At 28.0% G+C, this 21,973-nt stretch overlaps 1 protein-coding gene across 11 annotated transcripts; it reads right to left on the bottom strand.

The window, feature by feature from the left end:
- Window positions 1-656: 656 nt before the first annotated feature.
- On the bottom strand, window positions 657-10,947 carry LOC111309272 (protein STRUBBELIG-RECEPTOR FAMILY 3-like). 11 transcript variants are annotated; one of them, XR_016331116.1, is made up of 17 exons: window positions 10,850-10,947; window positions 10,412-10,587; window positions 9,905-10,034; window positions 9,740-9,811; window positions 9,068-9,133; window positions 8,920-8,991; window positions 8,749-8,820; window positions 8,592-8,663; window positions 8,455-8,520; window positions 8,232-8,297; window positions 7,369-7,763; window positions 6,838-7,265; window positions 6,141-6,412; window positions 5,334-5,472; window positions 3,657-4,004; window positions 3,394-3,550; window positions 657-1,107 (listed from the first exon to the last, which is right to left on the bottom strand). XR_016331116.1 is itself a non-coding variant. In XM_022908298.2 (17 exons), the coding sequence occupies exons 3-17, from the start codon at window positions 10,003-10,005 to the stop codon at window positions 1,009-1,011; spliced, it is 2,214 nt and encodes a 737-aa protein (XP_022764033.2). In that variant the 5' UTR covers window positions 10,006-10,086; window positions 10,412-10,587; window positions 10,850-10,947; the 3' UTR covers window positions 657-1,008. The 11 variants fall into 11 exon arrangements, 10 of the variants coding, with proteins under 10 accessions (XP_022764033.2, XP_089606165.1, XP_022764031.2 ...); XM_022908298.2 differs by having other exon boundaries at window positions 3,657-3,793; window positions 9,905-10,086; XM_089750039.1 differs by having other exon boundaries at window positions 3,657-3,793; window positions 9,733-9,811.
- Between the last annotated feature and the right edge of the window lie 11,026 nt (window positions 10,948-21,973).

Genomic DNA, 21,973 nt, shown 5'->3' with positions numbered 1-21,973 from the left:
AATTTTACCTTCCATTCAAATAAATCCTTAGTTGGATGATACTGCAGAATGGTGTCCATTCGTTGCCCTTGGACGTTTTCTATCTGAATTTGTTTGACATGCCACCCTTAGGTAATTTTGATTAAGACTGATGATATATATAAATATATGACTGACAAAAACACGAATCTTAGGTAGCAAGGTAAGAAGTGGTCAATTACAATATTTTAAGAATATATTTTAGAAAAAACGGTTAAAAAACCATTCGGGTAATCCGATTTTAAAGAGTCAAATTCAAAGGTTATATCCAAAATGCAAACAAATTTAAAGCTACATATTTTTCCCACAAGCATATCAATTTGCTCAAGTATCAGTTCAAACAAGTAGAAAAGACAGTAGCTGCATCTCTTCTAGGATAATGTTTCTGCAGTCCTGCAACCTTATAAATTCGCCTTGCAAATTCAGGACAACCATTTAGGACACCTTTCATATAGGTACATAATGGTGTTAACTACTAAGAAAATTATGGACAAAATCTTTGTTTTAAATTAGGACATAACACCACCTAGCCAAATAATAATAATAATAACAATACACACACCAATAATATGTTCATATGTTGTACACATTACTAGATGGATCTATTCAGGAAAAGAGAAATGAAACCATCCATCACATTGAGGAAACAAAATCATTATGAATAATTAATAATATTATGAAACAAATGATAAGCATATTTATGCCATAGCAAAGACATTGTTTGCATGATTTAATGAACAATAGAAAAATTAAAAGCAAAAGACCTGAAAATTCAGACTGTTCATAGTCACAGCAATGAGGTACCTCGGTTGATGACCTTCAAAACTCCTCGTGTAAGAGCTTGGGATGTAACTTGGGTGTGTTAGTAGGAGCATTTTGTCTGCTGCCTCTTTACAACGGATGTATTTTCTCAGATCAACATCTGTTGGATCAAATCTCTGTGACTTAAATTCATAAACTGACATTACCAGGTTTATTGCCTACTATAAGTCAGTCTCCATTTGATTCATTACTGGGACGCTCTCTTCGTACAATGTCCAATAGATCTTGGACAACTTCAGACATTGGCGGCCGGAATTCTGGTTCAGACTGAAAAATGAAGTTGAGGTTAGGCAAGCAATTGTACTTTTAACATGGGGAGAAAGATAGAGAGTGAAATCCTAATTACATATGCTATCTTTTTAACAAATCATTCATGGTTACACCATTAATATGAAATATAACATGCACAAAAGCAAGAATTAACCATTCATATGAAACATAACATATAGCAAGTAATTAAGTGACACACTTTATTAAACTTTTTTGCAGTTTAAGATCATGAATGTAAATTAAAACCATTTCAAGTAATACATATAGTCAACCAAGTCAACTCCACGTAGAAACAGACTAACTTTGGTTTGCCCCTGAAACCTTTCAGGCTTAGTATTTATGAAGAATCATACTTCTTCATGGCAAAGTAAGAAACATGTGCAAAAGAATATGTCCAAGATGTTTGATTTTGGCTGAAACTTTTGTACCGATGGATGCTTAGGCAGAGGATGTCTAAGAGCTATATTCTCAATCACAATCCTTTTTATTTCAATTATCATCCTCGAATTTGTGAGAGATTGAAATTTCATTCCAATGGCAATAGAAAATGTAGGTTAAATATTAAAATTTTGAAATTCCGTAGGCTCTTAGTCATTAGGAAGACAATTCCTTGAGAATCCAAGCCTTCAAACTATTTTATGCTTTTACTTACGGTGTTTGGAGTAATGGTCTAAACAAATAAAACGTTTGATGAACAGTTTTAAACAGGCTTGGTTTTTGTTCATTTATGTGCATTTATTAAGCTTAACAAATTATCACGAATACCATTTCAAGATTCTTTAATTAAATGAACAGATAACGAACATAATAAAGTTCGTTTATAATGGCAAAGTGTAACGAAAAGAACATTCGACTAACAGTTCATGAAAAAAATGAAAAAACTCGATTTTCATTTTTTTATATTCATTTATACTTAACATCAACCATGAATAATATTTTAGGTTTGTTAATTAAACAAATAATTTACAAATATAATAAAATTCATTTATATTTGATTCATTTACACCCTAATCTAAAGAGAAAGAAACAATAAGTAGCATGGTGTTTCTCCTTTGTCTACTGCCTCTTTGGTTTCTCAAATCATTGAAATTATTTGATTGAAAATTAGCAGCCACAGTAAGTTCTAAAAGATTATCTCCAATTCCTCTTTTCAGCTACATCGGGGAATTAAGTTATTGGGTAAAAGTTGGTGTTTTCTTTTTGTGTTGTTATTCCTTGCTAAAACTTGTTAGCTTTTTAGTTTTGTAGCACAACATTTTCCTGATTTTTTTTTTATAAAAGAAAATCATATCCGAAAAAGAAAATTTAGGTTAAATTAGACATTACAAAAAAATAAATAAACTCTTACCTAGGAAGTACGAATATGAACATGAAATACGGGTACAACATGACATGAATACGGCAACATATCAATTTCTAAAAAATGAGGACACCGATATTGTACAACACAACAATAAAAATATTTTTTATATATTTTTTATGTAAAAATTTAATGTAAATGTAAATATCAATCTTTTAATATTATATTTTTTTCAATTTAATTCAATTTAAAATAGGATATTGATACTATCATTTGGGGTTAGCACTAATCAATTGTAATCAATTTAACCAATCGAAACTGATCAAAATATATTAATTCGGTTTGGTTTATTTAATTTTGATATTAATTAGTTTTAAAAAAAGGTTTATTTAGTTGGTTCAATCAGTTATCAAATTTCAAAATACTGAATATACTGAATATACCGAATTAATCGACTTTATTAATTTATTTTCAAATATATTTTTTATATAATAAAAATACAACATAATTTAATCATATTTTAAAATCATATAAATAATATATCACTTATTTTATATAGTATATAGTGTATATATAAAATAAATATAAATAACTTTTATGTAATAACATAAATTATATTTTTTTTAAATAATTAAAACCAATCAAATAGACTGATTTAAGTTGGTTTCAATCATTTTAGTTTCACTTTAAATCAATTTGGTTCAATCAGTCATTTCAAGTGAGGTCAGTTAATTCAATTTTTGAATTTTCAAGCCCAAACTGACCAAACGATTGAATGTCCTCCCCATTCATCATCGACTATATTCTACAACAACACATTCTAATCTAACTTGCTTTGCATTTCAGAAGCCTATTGTAAGTCTACCATTCTATTTGCATGCATTAGGTTCAAGTACCAATTTTACATCCTAGATAGAATGCTTATATAGCAAATAGTTATGTGCACATATATAGCATATAAAAACTAACCATGCTATTCTCACCTGAAGACACCGAGAAATGATATCAACAAAGCGTGACAACGACTTAGCAGGATATTCTCCATTGAGAGAAGGGTCAACCATCCTAGATAATGCTTCAATGTCATGGAGTTGAGGGATTGCCCATCTCACTAGAAATTGCTCCCCTCTACTCCTTGTCCTAAATAACATTTTCAAGAAAATATAAATTAATCACATTAATGAAATGCACATATAGTGATAAACTGCAATAAGGTTTCACCCCTTCAAGGTTTCACCCCCTTCACCTGTCATAAGATTTCCTGGCAGTTAAGAGTTCCAACATAAATACTCCAAAGCTGTAAACATCACTCTGGGAAGTGTAAATTCCGGTCTCAAATTCTGGAGCTCCGTAACCATAAATTGATTGCAGTTGTCCTGACAACTGAAAGTAGAACAGTTTCAGAATTGGAAAGCTGAATGCCCAAGAAAGATTTATGTAGCTGCCCCCAACCAAATGGTATTATCAAGATTGAGAACGAAATTCAACAATAAGCATTTAGTTTCAATATTTTCCTAACGTGAAGCCAAAAAAAAGTCTTCAACATTTTCCCTACATGACCACAAATTTTGCCTAGCCAACAATACCACCATTTCTGCCAAAAAAAAAAAAACATAGAAATATAATTATGCCCTTGAGTCTGCTTATTACTGCACTATCAAGAATGCTGACACTATTATTGAATATATGACATAAAGTTTGTTTGTCTAGCTCAATCTTTTTATATAAAGGATTAATATGTAAAATGTCCCATGTACTATATATCTTCTATCAGTTTAATACCTAAAGAAATAAAATTCTCACTTTAATAAACTAACTTTCATTCTGTTAAAGCACTTTGATACTTCGCACTGTTACTGTCATTAAGTGGCTGACGTGGCATGAATACCCAATAAAGTCATGCCACATGTCATAAATGTACAATCATCATGTCAGCTATTGCCACGTCAACAATTTTTTCTCTTCCCGTACCTTTGCCTTTTTATTTTTTATTTTTTATTTTTTAAATTTTGAATTACAAATATATCTTTAGAAATTTTAAAATTTTTTACTTAAATGCTTACATTAAAAATAGATAATGTGGTAATAACTGGACATTTATGCCATGTACCATGATTTTATTAGGTATTAATGCTACTTAAGCAAGTTAACTAACGGTGTTAGATTGGAGTACCAAAATGCTTGATGGAATGAAAGTTTGGGTACCAAAATGAGAATTTTATTTCTTTAAATACCAAACTGACAAAAAGTGCATAACACATGGGCCATTTTTTTATTTAACCCCTAAACAAACAAAGGCTAACTAATTTATTTCAGGCACATATATTAACAGCAAGAACATGATTCAATTCTTGGCAGCAAATAAACAAGCAATTAGAGGAAAGGTGAGGCACTCTTTCTTTATGCATATACTAGTAGGCATGTGAATAAGGCAGTTTCCTCTCCCAGATATAGAATCATCTGGGACCTTCCCCGAATAATTTTTCATACCAAAGGAAAGGCCAAAGTACCTGTCCTTAGTGTTAGTATCATGCCATCACCAGACAACTGAAACCTCTAAAATTTCACTTTGTACTAAAAGTAACAAGGGTAGATGAACAGTCAAAAATATGAGATTATCTCAAGAGCTTACCATCAGACATTCACTATTACAGCTGCTTCCATTTAATATTCAGACTGCTGTCAATTATATTCCTCTAAGCTGATGTTTCCAAGAAAAATGTCGTTATGTTTTTTAACTTTTTTTCATTTTTGAGGAATATCTTTTAACTTACTAATCGCACAATAGCCACTTCTCAAAATGCAAACAACCCAGTCTCAATAAAAATTTAAAAGTTGTGTACAACCCAGTTAAAGTTCCAAGCTTTACCACTGTCCCATGTTCAAAGAGGCAATACTAAGGTGATGACAAGCTTGAGCGTACCTGACTTACAGAACCTGATGCTATTAATGAAGCCAAACCACAATCAGCGACACGCACATCGAGATCATCATCAAGGAGAACATTGGCAGACTTGAAATTTCTGTGTACAACCGGTGGCTGGCAGGCTCCATGCAGATACCTTCTCGCGTAAAACAAGAAATCAGGACTGAAATGGTGTGTACTTCGACAAAAAAACTTAAGGAAAGGGTCAAAGAAAATTAACAAATCCCCACCCCCTCCTCAAAAAAAAAAAAAAAAGCTGTGTGTGTGTTGAGTGGGAAGAAAACATGAATTTATCCGTTTAGCTTACTCTTTACGTTCTGCAATTATGTCAATCTGCAGAACTAAGAACTATTAAGTATGTAAAATTACTAGACTCTTAGACTAATCTCACTCTTAATTCTTTTTCCACTCCAGCACAAAGCTACTTGGAACAGAAAGGTCATCGGCAGAAAAGACAAGAAGGTTCATTGGAAAACCTCCCACCAGCAGTTGGTCAATGCTTTCTTTTGACCTATCATAATTATCTTAATTTTACTCCCACTATTAACTTAGATTTATTGGTTTTACAATTTAGTCTTTATAAACTAAAGCAGGGAGGTTCTAACCAGATTCAATTTCATAATATAACTCCTTGTTAATAACATCATGCTGAAGTGCTTGCATAACATAACTGATGACACCCCTTCCATTTAAAGAAAGATTCAGACAACAGGAGCCCAACCAATTGAATATCTAAAGTTGAACCTACTAGATTAGAGAAGAAGCAATGCAAGATATAGCCATCTCATCCCAATGGTGACTTACTCTAAGGCTCTAGCAGCTGCAAGTGCCATCCGGATACGGGCATTCCATGCAAACTTCTTCTGAAATTCATCATCTGCGTGGAGCACATCCTGCAGTGATCCATTACCGCAATACTCATAGATCAAAAGCTTTTGACCATGCTCTGCACAGTAACCCATCAGCCTGACAATATTCACATGCTGGATACGATCAATATTTTCTATCAGCTCAATAAATTCATCATCCTTCTGCTGGCTGGCAACTCTCTTGTCCAGTTTCTTGACTGCAAGTAGCTACAAAAATGCATCCAACACAATTATGCATCAGAATATGAAGATGCTCCATGCATATATACTATCTACAATGTCTACTTAATATGCTATGGCACCATACACATGAGCTCAATTTTGTGTTTATATGCAAATATGCAGACAAGGGGTTAAAGCAAGGACAGAGGGAGGGGAAAATGGCATTATAAATTCTAAAACTGACAACCAATAGGTTATCTATGACCACCAAAATTTGCTTTTACTGGCTAAAGTTAACTCAATATTTCTGTTAGATCTAGCAGTATTTCTTTTCCACTTGCAGGCCTACGAAGCAATGATACAGACATGGGAATGGGTATGATTGTAGCATTCACTTTGAAAATTTATTAAAGCAAAAGAAAGGCCCTGCTTCTAATGTAATCAAATCTATTTAAAACAAATAATTGTACCTTCCCATCCGGAAGTTCTGCCCTATAGACACTCCCTAGCATGCCACCCCCTATAAGATTTTCTTGAGAAAAGCTGTTTGTATATTGTTGAAGGGCCGCAATGGTGAAAGACTTTGCAAATGTAGATGGCTTTGGAGTTTTGGCAGAAGGCCTTGCGGTAGTTACTTCATCAGGCACAATTGGTTTCACAATGACCTTCTCAGAAAGTGGTGGAGGAGGTGGAGGGGGAGGAGGAGGGGGTAGTGGTGGGGTCTCCATCCACGTCATATCAAATCTACTCATGTCTATCTCATGGTCAAATCGCTTTGGTGTTGTGGCTGTCCTTTCCACATTTCTCTCTTTCTCATTCTGCAGCTTTGCAATCGCCCCCATTCTTCCCCTCTCTGTTTGATTACCTCCCACTGGTCTTGTGACTGCCTCTTTTGGGCCTGTTGACAAAATTTTCAAAAAAAAAAAAAGCCCTATTGCTCAAACAATTAAAACCTGGAAAAAAAAAAGCAAAAAATCTATATCTAAAGCATAATCATTTGCCTTTCTCTGTTTGACTGGTTGTGGTGGGTACGGGACCATCTTCACCAAGTTTCTCTCTGTTGCCTCCATATGCACCCACTTGATGCCTTTTGAAAATTATGCCCGCCTCTTCCCTTACTCTGCTACACTTTGGCATAAAAAACGGAACTCCTAAAGCCAATATTATAAAAAACAAAACACCCGCAACTGATATCCACACCACTCTTTTGGTAGTTAAGAAATTCTTCTTCTCTCTCGAATTAGATCCCTCTGACGCAGAAGGCCCATTGGCATGTTTTCCAGGTGTTTGATCAGAAGTTGGTGTTTCAGAACGTGGCGGTGAATGTGATGGTGCTAATGGTGATGTGGGAGCAGGCAATGGAGCAATGGTTGAATTAAACGGGTTTCCATCTTTTCTGTGCACAGAATTTCAGTATAAGCAAACAAACACATAACAGAAAGAAAAGCATATAATAATATCAATTAGATTATATCCACAGAAAAAAGTGAACCAAATAAAAAAAGTTATAAAATATGTGCATTTGGATTATAGCTATAGAAAAAATGAAAAGTGGAGTAAGAGCCATCCTCAAAAGAAGATTGTGTTTAGTTATTGTGCCATTATAAATTGGGCTCCATAAGATGCATAAATCCATCAACCAGATTTTAACCAATTCTTACAAAACAATTGGCCGTCATGGTATTTCTCAATGATAAACCATATAAGTTCCCTAAATTTTGGAAGCTGAGAAACATCACTAATATCTGTATCTATGGCATTGAATATGCACCTATCAGCATGACCTTTACTGATGTGTGCTTGCTTAAAATTGGCAAATGAAAAAGATTAATCTCTTCAAATGTGATGACTGCACAGTGCTCACCTGAAGCTTGGGATATTCAGCATCTTCTCGGGTATGGGCCCAGAGAAAAGGTTATTTTCTATGTTCCTGTTCAAAACAGGATGAAAAAGGTAAAGGAATTTTTAGCCAAAATTCCTCCTACAAACTTCTAAAAACCATTATAATATGGTTCTAGAAATGTTAAAGAATTATAGAAACAAATATTCATTCTAAAAGAAACAAATGGCATAGTAGAGAATAGTACAAATCTTTTAGGGGAAGATCTTGTAAAACATCTAGTGTCCCGGACAGCTGATTGACCTGCAAACGTCTGCCAAGCAAGACAGTCAGCTTTATCGTCCATTCAGATAAAATTGCCATTCAGAATGGAGGATAACTCACAGAGTGGTCAGACGAGACAAATTTTCCATAGATGGAGGCAGTTGCCCACTCAAATTGTTATTGGACAAATCCCTATAAAGAAACAATTTGCTCCAATTATGAATAAATTATAAAAGGAACCAGGAAATTAACAATTAAATTGAAATTTGTGATCTACAGATTGATCAAGCCAGAAAGGGATTGAAAGGCATCTGGTATCTCTCCACTCAAAAGATTGTTGTTCAGTGACCTGACAGTACCCAAAAAAAAAAAATCTTAGCAATATCATTCTGTTTTGAAGTAAGAACAGGTCGGCATCATCTCAAACAACAAAGAAGCAAAAACTTACATGTCTGTCAACAGAGTTAAAGAAGATAGTGAATCTGGAATGCTTCCACTGAACTGATTGGCTGAAAGAAAACTGCCAAAATTTAAAGAGTTATATGAATTTACCAAAGAGATGAAAAGATATGAATTCATGTGAGGATAAAACATACAAGTTTTGCATAGTAACAGGCAAATTGGATGGAATATTGCCCCCGATCAGGTTGTTGCTTAGATCTCTGAAACAGGACAAATTACAAAAAAATCAATGACAGTGACCATCCTACATATCAGAAAGGAATGGTATCATCTAATAGTTTAGAAAATGTGATAATATTACTATAATATAGAGAAGAGCTATCTCACACCTCACCCTTATTTTCCATGCATATCTAGAGCACATTATTTTCTCACTTAGAAGCTAATAATCTGATCGCTGAATGCATTAATAATTGCATGTATCAAGCATGATATAATTATTTAAACCGCTTAAGAAAATTCCTCTATATGGGTTCTTATGTTTGAGAAAATTAGTTTAGTGTTTAACAAGTTTAAAAAGTCAATACATTTTAAGTTCCTAAAAATCCCCATGCATTTGAAATCAATCCCAAACCTAAATGCAGAATAAGTGCCAACCAAGTGCATTCTGTGCTCTTTTTTCCATTATATTCTCGAATGAAGACCACTGTAAAAGAATACAAAAAACAGTGAATAAGAATTAAGTCTCCCTCTGAAATGCAGGGGAAGTCACTTCTGTCAAGCCGATACTATAACATCACAACATTGTTCAATGGACAGGCATAGGCACAGAAAATGGTTTGTGAGAAGAGAGAAATACCACTTACATTGCCTTGATAGAAGCAAACATTCCTAAGTTGTCATCCAGTTGTCCACCCAAATTAGCACCATTTAGAACTCTGCAAAAACCAAACCATCATATTAGAGATATAAACATTGGAAATGTTGCAGAAGATATATCAACCTAAAGAGTCAAAGAAGAGGCTTCCCACATGCTCATTATGTTCGAACCATTACATTGTACGCCTTGCCATGCTTCAGCACAGGGGTCTCCGCCAGAAGCAACCCATCCAGGAAGTAAGGGAGAGCCCATTGCGGTATGTAAGCTATTAATCGCAGCAACTAATTTGATCAAAGCAATGCAGGCATTTAGAAGCAAAGCTCCACATCATAACTAGAAAGCATCATAAGAATTGAAAGGAACCACAAACACACACATTAAAGCATCAGAAAATTGAAAGAGAAAAAACCCAGCTAAAAGCTTATTCGTAGCAGAGAATACAGGGAACAATTAAGAGAGCAAAATTTATGAAATCGAAACTTCTTCAGTTTTCAACTATTTGACTTAGTCAAACCGACCAAGCCTGTTTTGCCAGCTTTAGACAGTGATATCACTCATGTTGCACATCTTTCATTTTCTTTCACTTTCCAAGACTTTCTCAGTAACCAAACAGATTAGACTACAAGGAAAAAAAATATTGCTGCAAGATTAGCTTTACCATCACTAGGATTGGTGAGTCCAAACGAAATCCTGGCTGCCCAGATCAGCAAAAACCCCACAAATATCTTCAAATTCTTCCACTCTATACCAGATCTTTTACTACCCATTGATCTCTAAACTCAACTTAAAAAATCCTCCAATATTCCAAATCTCCCCTTCGTACCATTAATCCATCTGAAATTCAAAACAAAAACCAAACATTAAAAAGGCAGAAAAAAAGTCAGTGATCTAAACTTAAAATGATCTTAGCAAAACTAAACTAAAATACAACTACTATTACAAAAAAAAAGGAACAAACTTAAATTCCTGTCCCCTGCATAAAACATGTAAAGACCAAAAACAGTTACAAGTATATGTGTACACGTATATGTACGTATATAAGTACATTTCAAATCTTTAAAAAAGAAAGAAAAGAAGAAAAGAAGTAAGAACTTACAGGGAAGTTGAAGAGGCTGAAAGTTTTAGAGAAATGTTGAAGACAATCGAAGTAAATGAAGCCAATAAGGAGGAGAAGAGTGTTCAAAGAACTTTCACAAAAGTTGTAGAGATTTTTACATTTCGCTTTTAACCAAAAATAAATAAATATTGAGTAAAAACTTAGGTGCTAAGATTCCATGAATTTGTGAACGGAAATCAGAAGATAAAATATAAAATAAAAACAACAAAGAAAAAAAAAAAAAAAAAAAAAGGTATACAGCAAAATGTGGAAAAAGGAGCAATTAGAGGTTATTGTTACGCAAAAACTTTTGTCCAATCGCACTAATAAAAGTAAAATTAAACAATCGAGTAATCAATCAAGAAACGAGTCCAATCAAATTACGTTTATGGATAAAAAAATTTATTAGTTGTTTAAAACTACAAACGTATAATCTAATACTTATAAATCTTTTAAATCTATTTTAATTTTAAAAAATATTTTTAATCCAAACAATCATATAACATAAACAAATATATATTTATATGTATCTATATACTATAACTATGTATATTCTTTCAGTCTTCTTTAATTCACTCATAAATATTTAAATACATATACTCATAAATCGTAAATCTTTAATAATCTAATAAGATGTTTATCATATAAAATCTTACAACTCTTTTATATTTTTAATACCTAAGAATAATGAGATTTCACATATTTATAAATATATATACTTACCTATCAAGAATCTTTTTTTTGTAAATCTTATTATTCATTAAGGAATATCTAATTAATTTCAAACAAATTTATTATGAAATTTAAGTTTTCATTTTTAATAATCTACACATTAACTCAAATTCATCAAATCATCTATCTTCATACTGAACATATTTAGCTCCACTTACAATGCAAGTTTCATAATAATTTTTTCTTGTGTGTTCATACTTCACGCAAACAATCTTCAATCTTCAAAATAAAAACTCGAACTTTTCTTTTAAATCGAGCTCCTCTAAATTTACCTCTTCATATATCTCAATCTTTTAATTTTTTTCACGTCTTGAACCTTCGACTGTATTATTACTTATAGAAATCACAATAGCTCTAATACTATTTAATAGACAAAAAGCCATAATCAAATCACACTAACAAAAAAAAAATCAAATAATTGATCAATTGATCAATTAATCAAGAGATAATAATTTAATATGGTTCGACTCAACTGACTTACATTTACAGATAAAAAAATTCACTAATTATAAAAAATTACAAACATATTATTCATATATAGTATTCATAATTAATATCTATAAATCTTCTCAATATCTTTTAGTCTTATAAAATATTCTCAATTCAAATAAACACATATCCATATACATTCATTTATAATATCTATATAAATTTTTTTAGTCTCTTTTAATCTGCTCACAAATATTCAAATATATATACACATAAAATAAAAATTTTTAATAGTCTTATAGGTGTCTGTCTCATAAAATTTTACCATTTTTATATTTTTTAATAAATTTTATATATTTATAAGCATACGTATTTATTCATCAAAATTTTTTTTCTCTTAAATTTTTTTTATAAATCTTTTTATTTTTTAAGTAATATCTAATTAATCTTAAATAAATATATTATGTAATTTGAGTAACTGTTACTTACTGTTCTCTCTAACAATGATTTTTTTTTTTTTTCTTTTTTTTTAGTTTTTTTTTAAATGTGAGAAACAGTTTGGTTTTTTCTGTATAAGTGTGACAATGTGCGTATTGGTCACGTGTATCATCATCTTCTTGTATATTTTCGTCGCTAACGTTAAAAAAATACCGGACACCGCTTTGAGAACGCGTGATTCGTGGAAAACAGTTCCGTTAAGGCATCTTTTTGAAACGAAGATATTTTTTGGCTCCCGGAACAGAGGGTGCGCGATTTGTTTTTCAGGGTCTCGGATTTTTTTTTCTGACTGATTTTCCTGAGCCAATGGGAAATCTCTGTTTTTCAGTGGACTCAACCCATGGCTTATCTGGAAATTTAATTTTTTATACTTTTTTTAAAAATTGATTTTATCTGTGGATTTGGCTTTTTGAATGACGGCAAAGGCTGATGGTGATGGCGGGAGGAGAGTGGAGTCTACGCTCTTTGAAGGTAATTGAGAGTTTTAAAGGAAGGAGACAATGAAATCCCTCAAACTAATTTACAAACCGTAAATTTGAAAATACAAAGAAGAGCTGCCAGTTTTTCTATGAAGTCCACGTGCTTTGTCGAGCCACTCTTTCTAGTTTTCTTTTCATCTCATGCAAGACCCGCAGTCAGTTTTCAAAAGCAAAATGAACTCCATGGTTTTTTTGTACTTTTGTTTTGGTAGTTAAAATGTGCACGTAATTTTAAAGTTTATAAAGCAAATGATTAGGTAATGTTGCATTTCGGTTGCAAGCTTACAATCTTTTTATTGGATGTGTGCATATTAATGATAATAATACAATTATGACAAAAAAAAATATAGTAATACGACAAGTTCATTCAACTTTGAAATTATGACAAGGAAAATTTTTCATTCAAGTATTGATTACAAATGTTACTTTTTATTTGTCAAACAAAAAAGAAAGGTAAATCAATAATTGATTGTAATGTAATTCAAACTTTTGGGATGTTTTGAATTTTATTCTTTAAAAAAGAAAAGTAGTTATGTTGATTTTATAATTAATGATTATAAAGAAAGGAGGGATCAAATTGTACTAGCGTAAAATTTTTTAGTTTTATATTTTTTTAATTATTAATTTTAATAATTTTAAGAGATGAGATTAAATTATTTTTGGATTTGTTTCTCTCATTCTTTTGATTTATAAAAACTTTCATTTTTAAATTTATTGAAATTAATGCTTAAAAAAATATATAAAATAATATAAAACTTTTTTTTTATATAACTTGATTCCTTCTGTTATAAAGAATATATGGAGTAATATAATTATTGTTACCAAAAATTCTTTTTTACTAGTTTTGCACTTAATTTCATCAATAGTAACATTAAAGAACTCAATCAACTCACCATAATAACAAGAAATTAGAAGGCAATAAAAAACATTGATTCACACAAAAAAAATGGATAATTTCTTTTTATTTGAAAAAATATATTCAAATTCTATTCTTTATAAAAATAAAATCATGTAATAGTCAATTGAATCGAATGTAAAACATTGATAATTAATTCCATAGGAATGTTAATAAACTTATGAAAGAAAAAATTGCAAAGTTGCCAGAGCCGAACTAAATTAATTGACTAGTTGAACAGGGAATTAGTAAATCAACCCAATTCTTGAAATTGAAAAGAAAATCAAATATCCATCGAATTAATCAAAGATCAATTAAATTAAGTTAGACCATATCAAATTAATTTATTAGTTAAATCAAGTTAGATCAAGTCGAATTAATTAAATTTGATTTGATTTTGATTATTTTTATTTAAATTGTTTTATTATTCAAAAATATTTTGTAAAGCTGGGATTGAATCATTGTTATTGTAAAATTTCAATAATATATTAATCACCAAATCAAATTATTTATTTATCAAATAATTATTATATATAATATATATTTAATAGTAAATAATGTATTTAAATTTGTTTACGGTGTTTTTGGTGATGATAACGTGGATGGTGATATGGAAGATGAGTTTTAGTTGGTTTAGACTTGTAGCAAGAAAACACAATGAAAGGATATTGGAGATTATCCTACAGAACACATTTGATAGTCAATTCAGTTAAGCAAGTTAGGCTAAGGAGGAAGAACGTTAACTGCCAAGAAAACATAGAAATAAAGGACTCAGAATGTGTACGTAAATCTCTTTTTAACCTTATATATATATATATATATATATATGACATATTAGCAGTGACATAACTGGAGTCGATAATAATTGATAAAAATTTTATTTAAAATTTAAAAAGAGTTTACATGAATAAAAAAAATTACATTTAATAATTTTAAATAAATTAAAAGTAAATTAAATTGTTGTGAAATGATGTATTAACGAGACGTTAATAAAAATAATTAGGCAAGTTGTTTTCAAGAAATCTTAGCGGGCATGTATGAAGTAACTCACAGGCAAACCCATATTATGGCAAAAAGCTTGAGCGTCAATCTTTGTTAGTAAAAATGTGATGATTGAATATATGTTGTTTTAACAGGCATAAAAGTTTACTTTTATTAACTGAATAATTAGGAGTAACAAAACTATAATTAATATTCTCGTTGAATCAATTGATTGAATCAGTTGGATTGATTGAACCGAAAATGGAAAATCCAATCATTCAAAACTTCAATATTAAAATATTGAAAAAAAGGCATTAAGCGATTAAGCTCCGAAGACCATTGCCCGTTGGCATCAATTTGTCATTTACTTGGAACCCAAAAATTCCAACTCAGAAAAGCCGCTTTCGAAAAAGCTAGTATATAGTGTCCTTTATCCCTTTCAACTGACATAAGGAAAGTCTGTAAAAGCATGTCTTACAAGGCAACGGTGTTTATCCCTTCGGTCTTTACGTATGCCCAATCCTTACTCAATCTCTCATGCGTCAAAGAATCAATGCGATGGTCAACGACCAAAGTCTACTCAAATCTCCGTTTCTTATTGGCCATAGCCACCAGCATGAGATATCTGACCAGCTGACCTGATCATGTACATAATTTATTCTCTTTAATAATTTATTATGTTATTAGTATTGTTTGTTTTGTTTCGAAAATCTCTTTATAGATTTTAATCCTTTTTTTAAATAATTTTAACTTCCAATAGTATTAGTCATTGATGTTTGGAGATTCAAATTATAATCTAATTTTATTTTTAAAATATTAGATTTAAGTTTATGCAACATACGGATGATAATTTTATTTTATAATAATTTTTAAATAAAATAAAATGAAAATTTTAAATAGACTAACAATATCAATAAATTAAAAATAATTATACCAAAAAGATTTGAATTAGTAAGAATGTTCATTTAATCTACAAACATCTTAAAATAAAAGGCAATAAAATAGAATTAATGAAAATTTTGATTAAGAGCTGATTTTGCATATAAATATTTGAATATATAAGTAGTAATTTTTTTTATTTGAATTTGCAATTGAATTTTGCTAATAATTATAAACTTTTATCAAATTCAAGCTGAAATTTATAATATCATTAAAAGTCAAATGTTATCAAATAAATTAATTTAGACATATGATAATCAAAAGACATGTGATACTAAATTAGACTATCACATGTGAAAAAGATAAATCAATCACAAAATTAGATAATTTTTATTATATATATACTAGTATTTAAAAATTAGAGTATTATTTATCAAAAAAATATCAGCTTGTTTTATTTTAAGAAACGTTATATTTATAATTTTGACAAAAAATATTTTTTAATGATAAAATACATTGTTAGTATTCTTATAAAAATTAAACCTACCAGCCCCAATATATATAAGACTAATAATTTATTATGCACAATTAACTCTTTTTTGTCGACTATATTTTTAATATATTAAAAATAATAAAAGTTTACATTTGGATTTAACTCTTCTTAAATCCAAATGATACTATATATTTTTTTAAACTATAAGAAATTCAACTTATTCTAAATATTTTTTTAAAAAATTCAGACCCCTAAAAATTTTGTAAAAAAAAAAGGATAGTAAAATGTTGAATAAAGATTACCTTTTTGAATTATTTGGTGAAAATAACTATCATTTACTTTAAACCTTATAATACTTGTTATATGTATAAAAATATTGAAACTAAAAAGCTACTTCTATCAATTTTCATTTACTTGGATAGTAATTAGCTCCATTTCAAGTTAAATCATAAAAGTGATAATATCAAAACAATAAACATAATATCAAAATGACAAAAAAAAAAAAAAACATATCACAAAAAAAAAAAAAAATAAATCAATTCACTTCATATAAAAAATAAAAAATAAAATGCATACTTGATACGTATTATAGGATAGGTGATAAGTGATCACTTTTCTCTAATATATATCATCGAACTTGCTCTTTTACTTCATGATAAAGTATAATGAGAATTTGATATATAAATCGATATCATAACAAAAACTAAAAAAAATGTATAAAGATATACATATATATATATATTATATGTATAGTTTAAACTATAATAGAACTAATAGCAATAGCTAAAACTTAAAAAGAAATTAAAAAATTAAATTTTCAAGAAATTTTACTTAATTTTAAAATTCCCTTTCAAAACATTTAAAAAAAAATCATTATACAACTATGATGAAGAATTAATCTAAAAGATTTTAACACAAAAGAAAAAAAATAAAGCATTACTCAAAATAATACAAAACTAAACATAAAGTAATTTGTGCATTACAAACAAAAAGAAAGAGAACTTAAGTTAGGTTTACTGCATGGCAAAAGAATATCACAACAATGAAAAAAAATATTATAGGGAGACAATTTATTTCTTAAGCATCCCAAAATACCCTTGTTTATATGATGGTCTTGAAAATAATTATGGAATGATTTGTAATTTTGAATATCTAATTGACTAAAATGAATTTAAAAACCAAATCAATATCAATAATAGTGTTTTAAATTAAGAGTAAATTATATTTGGCAATTAGAATAATCAAACATATTATGTATTTTACTTGTTTGGAAAAAATGAAAAAAAATAAGAAATTTAAAATTAGCGTAATAATGGTAATGAATTTCATTTTATTTAATATATTTCAAAATTAATTTTAATTGATTTGATCATTTATTAATCATTTTAAAATTAATATACATAAATATTAAACGTGTATATATAACTTTAAAAGTAAAGTAAATAAATAGGTCATAGATTTTGAAATTGGAAAGCGAATCTTTTTTACACAAATGTAATTTAAGAGTTAAATATTGTAACTGAAAAAAGAGAACACAAAATTATCATATGATGATGGCAAGTAAAGTTTTATTAGTTTTAATATGAATTTAATTGAAAAAGATTTAAGGTTAATAATAATATAAAATAAATGTAATTAATTTAGTTTTTTTAAATAATTTAAATAAAATAAAATATAAGACACACTAAAATTTTTTAAAATTGTTCACATATCAATAATAGAGGTCATCCACATTGAAAATTTTTCCTTTTTATCAAAAATTTTGACTTTTATATATTTATATAAAAATTTTTATAGTGAGTGTAATACATGTTAAATTTTGCAATCATTATTGTAGAAAAACAAGTATATATATATATATATATATTAAGAATAAATAGAACTTCAACTTTGCACCGAAGTGCAAGAACAAATAATATCTCTATCTAAAAAGTAATATGGATTGATTAGACATATGGTTCGATAAAATTTACATGAAATTCTCTAAATGAAATTCGTAAAATTCTTTATTATAAATGATTTAATTAAATTTTAAATAAAAAATTTAAATAGATAGATTGATAAAGTTAATGAAAATATCAATAATATGTAAAAAAAATTAAAAAATATCGTTTATTTATAATTCAAATTTGATCAATATTTATTTAATTATAAAAATTTTGTCAAAATTTTTATTAAAAATAACTATATAAAAATATATAATTTTTTTTTCAAATTTTACATATTTAATCTATATAACAAGAATTTTTAATCTATCAATTTTTATTTAACTGTTTTCAGTTGAAAATTTCATGAACTTCACTTAAAAAATTTTATCTAAGTTTTCTCCAGCCGGCTTGACTTTTTTTATTGTAGCAACTCGATCAAGGACATTTAAAACATTGTATTTGTGAAACAAAAAAAATAATTAAAGGATGAAATTGAAATGTCATTGGTCAAATATTGTCATCACACTTAGTTTGGAAACAAATTTGTGTTCTCATCAACGGAATCCTAATCACACTATCCTCTTATTTGATCACATCAACCAACAATATTTAAAAAAAAAAAAAAAGACCTGTAAAATTCAAGACAAAGAAGGAGGACATTGATAGCAACCTTACAACTGAGTTTAGACAATAATAAGGGAAGTTATGTCACTCTCGTTGTATTATTTTGGAGCTTTTATAAGTAGTTTTCTTTTCATTCTAATTTAATGTCTTCTCAAAGGAGTGGGTGACCCAAAAATATCAATTTTAAAATAAATTCGATAATTTAAAATATAAAATAATGATATGATATAAAAAATATTAAAAAATATAATTTAAAATTTTTAAAAAAATCATCTGTAATTTAATAAAATATCTATTTCATACTTTTTATAATAATGACATAAATTATAATATAATTTTTATATAAAATATAATATAAATATGAAAAATATAATATTTTATATGATAAAAATAAACCATTTATCGCTTGAAAGCATTCGCAAGGAGATGCGAGTGGTGTCCCGCCAAGGTTGAAGCTCATCCTGTTCTCCTTGTCGGCTATAATTGCGAAGGAAAACGACAACGGAACGGGCCACCAAATTTATCATGGCCTGCCTCTTTTGCATACAAAGTATTTCTTTTGGTTAACGGGATTCTGTATATGAAATATTAAAAGTAGTTAATTTTTCATTTAATACATTATTTTTATTAAATTTAAAAATACGATATATTAATTAAAATTTATCTATAATTATTATCACCTTAACAAAAGTTTGTTAATATTCTTTAACATTATCCATTAAATAATTATTCTTTTACTTTTAACCCTTCTGTAGTTCTGTGACATTAATTGATAATAAAAATCACAAACAATATATCACATGCATGCATCATTCTGTTTATTAATAAATTATTCAAATTTACAAATAATGTTAGAATATCATAAATCTCATTATTTTGATATAAAATTTTTAATTTTTTTTTAAAAATATCATAATGAGATATGTAACAATCATGTGACTATAACCTTTTTGATGAAAGTCTTAAATCTCTATTGATAATACATGAAATAATTTTTTATTTAATGATAACGTTAATGCAAATAAAAGAATCATGGTTAATGTAAATGATTTGTTTAATCAATTTAGTCCTTTTACTATTTTTTGTTGAAAAGTACTTTAAATTATTATTACTTGATGATTAGATAAGCATGTGATTGGCTTTCTCATTTTTCTTATCCAATACATATATTTATAGATATTCACAATCATAATTATTACTAATTATCATTATAATAAAATACTCTCATTTTCTTATCCAACACATACATTTATAGATATTCACAATCAGAATTATTACTAATTATCCTAATAATAAAATATTAATAAGCAAATGATTAGGTAATGTTGCATTTCGGTTGCAAATGTACACTCTTGTCGTTGCATGTGTGCATATTAATGATAATAATACAATTATGACAAAAAAAAAAAGTAATACGACAAGTTCATTCAATTTTGAAATTATGACAAGGAAAATTTTTCATTCAAGTATTGATTACAAATGTTACTTTTTATTTGCCAAACAAAAAGGAAAGGTAAATCAATAATTGAGTGTAAGGTAATGATGACTTTGTAATTACTGATTATAAAGAAAGGAGGCATCAAATTATATTGGTGTAAAATTTTTTAGATTTATATATTTTTTAATTATTAATTTTAATAATTTTAAGAGAAAAGAGGTAGTAAAATTTTAATGTTTTATATTTTTTTAATTATTAATTTTAATAATTTTAAGAGATGAGATTGAATTATTTTTTTATTTAAAAAAACAAAACTGCTTCAGTAATCAAAATCTTATTTCCGGCAAAGAAAAAACTTTATCTTTAACATATAATTTTTGTATGAAATCTTGTAACGTGCAATTATTAATAGCTGTAATAGAAAAGATATGATGATACACGCAAGGCAAGCCTTGCACGAATTACTAACCTTCCAATTTCTTCTAGCTGCAGCTGCTTTGGTTGAGTAACTGAGTAGAACTTCAAAATTCTTTATCTGCAAATGCCTTAATCATGCGCCATCTGTCCTTTTTTAATTCGCAATTTTGGTTGTGTTGGGCAAAAACCATATATACTCCATCCTCATAGTTATTGGGCTTTAAGTCAATCAATTTGGGTCAAAGACCAATTGATTGTTAAATGAAATAATTAATTGAAAAAATTATCGATCTTTAATAAATTTAGGTCAAAGTTTAAATGATTGTTAAATAAAATAAATTAATTAACAAATTAATAATAAAAACAATTGTTTAAAAAAATATCTTAAAATGAGAAATTTATAAAAGCTTGTGATTTACAAATTTTCTAGATTTTCTTAACTGAAAATAAATCATGGGCTTTAGCTTTAGTAATAGTACTAGTTTGAGATCGTACTATGGATGGATTATTTTTATTTTATTTAAATTTAAATAAAAATATAAATTAATATTATTGAATTATTTATATATTGAAAATATATGTAACATATAAATAATATAATTAAAATATCAAAGCATAAAAAAATAAAATTTTTTTTTAAAATATTGCTGAATGTTATAAGAAATTTTTTATTTCATAATTATAGAGTTATCATAGGATTCATATTTTTTTTTTTAGAAATTTTGCAGAAATCTTTTATAGTTTTGATGTTATTTTAAACTAAGATATAATGAACTTGAAATTGATATTACTGATGAGATCATATCTGAATTATTTTTTAAAATTTTTTTATGAAAAATAATCTCCTAATTTGAAATTATATTACTTGTTTGATAATGAAGATATGAGTTGAAAAATTATTCACTCTTTGAATGTACAATTGACATATAATTTTCTGTTTAGGATATATAATTCTATTATATTAATTAATCAAAGCATTATTTTTATTTTATATGAATGAGAAATATTGAATAAATAATTAGTTAAAAAATAAAATATATTACCTGATTGAGTGAAGAATCTATGAAAAAAATCTACAAACAACACCGATAAAAATATAAGAATATATATGTTTTTGCAATTTTTATAGTTTTTTTTTTAAATATTACAACTAAAAAAATATTACAACTGATAAAAAAAAATCTTATATGATGGAGTGAATAATATGTTTCATGAAATAGTACCTCTTACTTGAAGGAGTGAATAATATGTTTATTGAAAGAGTACCTATCATAAAAAGTATGTTAGTTTTTATAGTAAAAATAGACTAGCAAAAAGAAAGACTAAATTAA

The sequence above is a fragment of the Durio zibethinus genome, chromosome 2 (genome assembly GCF_047325235.1).
Source record: "Durio zibethinus cultivar Kanyao isolate XHJ-2024 chromosome 2, ASM4732523v1, whole genome shotgun sequence".
Lineage (NCBI taxonomy): Eukaryota > Viridiplantae > Streptophyta > Magnoliopsida > Malvales > Malvaceae > Durio > Durio zibethinus.
Note: the sequence above shows the minus strand (reverse complement) of the source record. Positions and strands in the feature narration are given on the sequence as shown.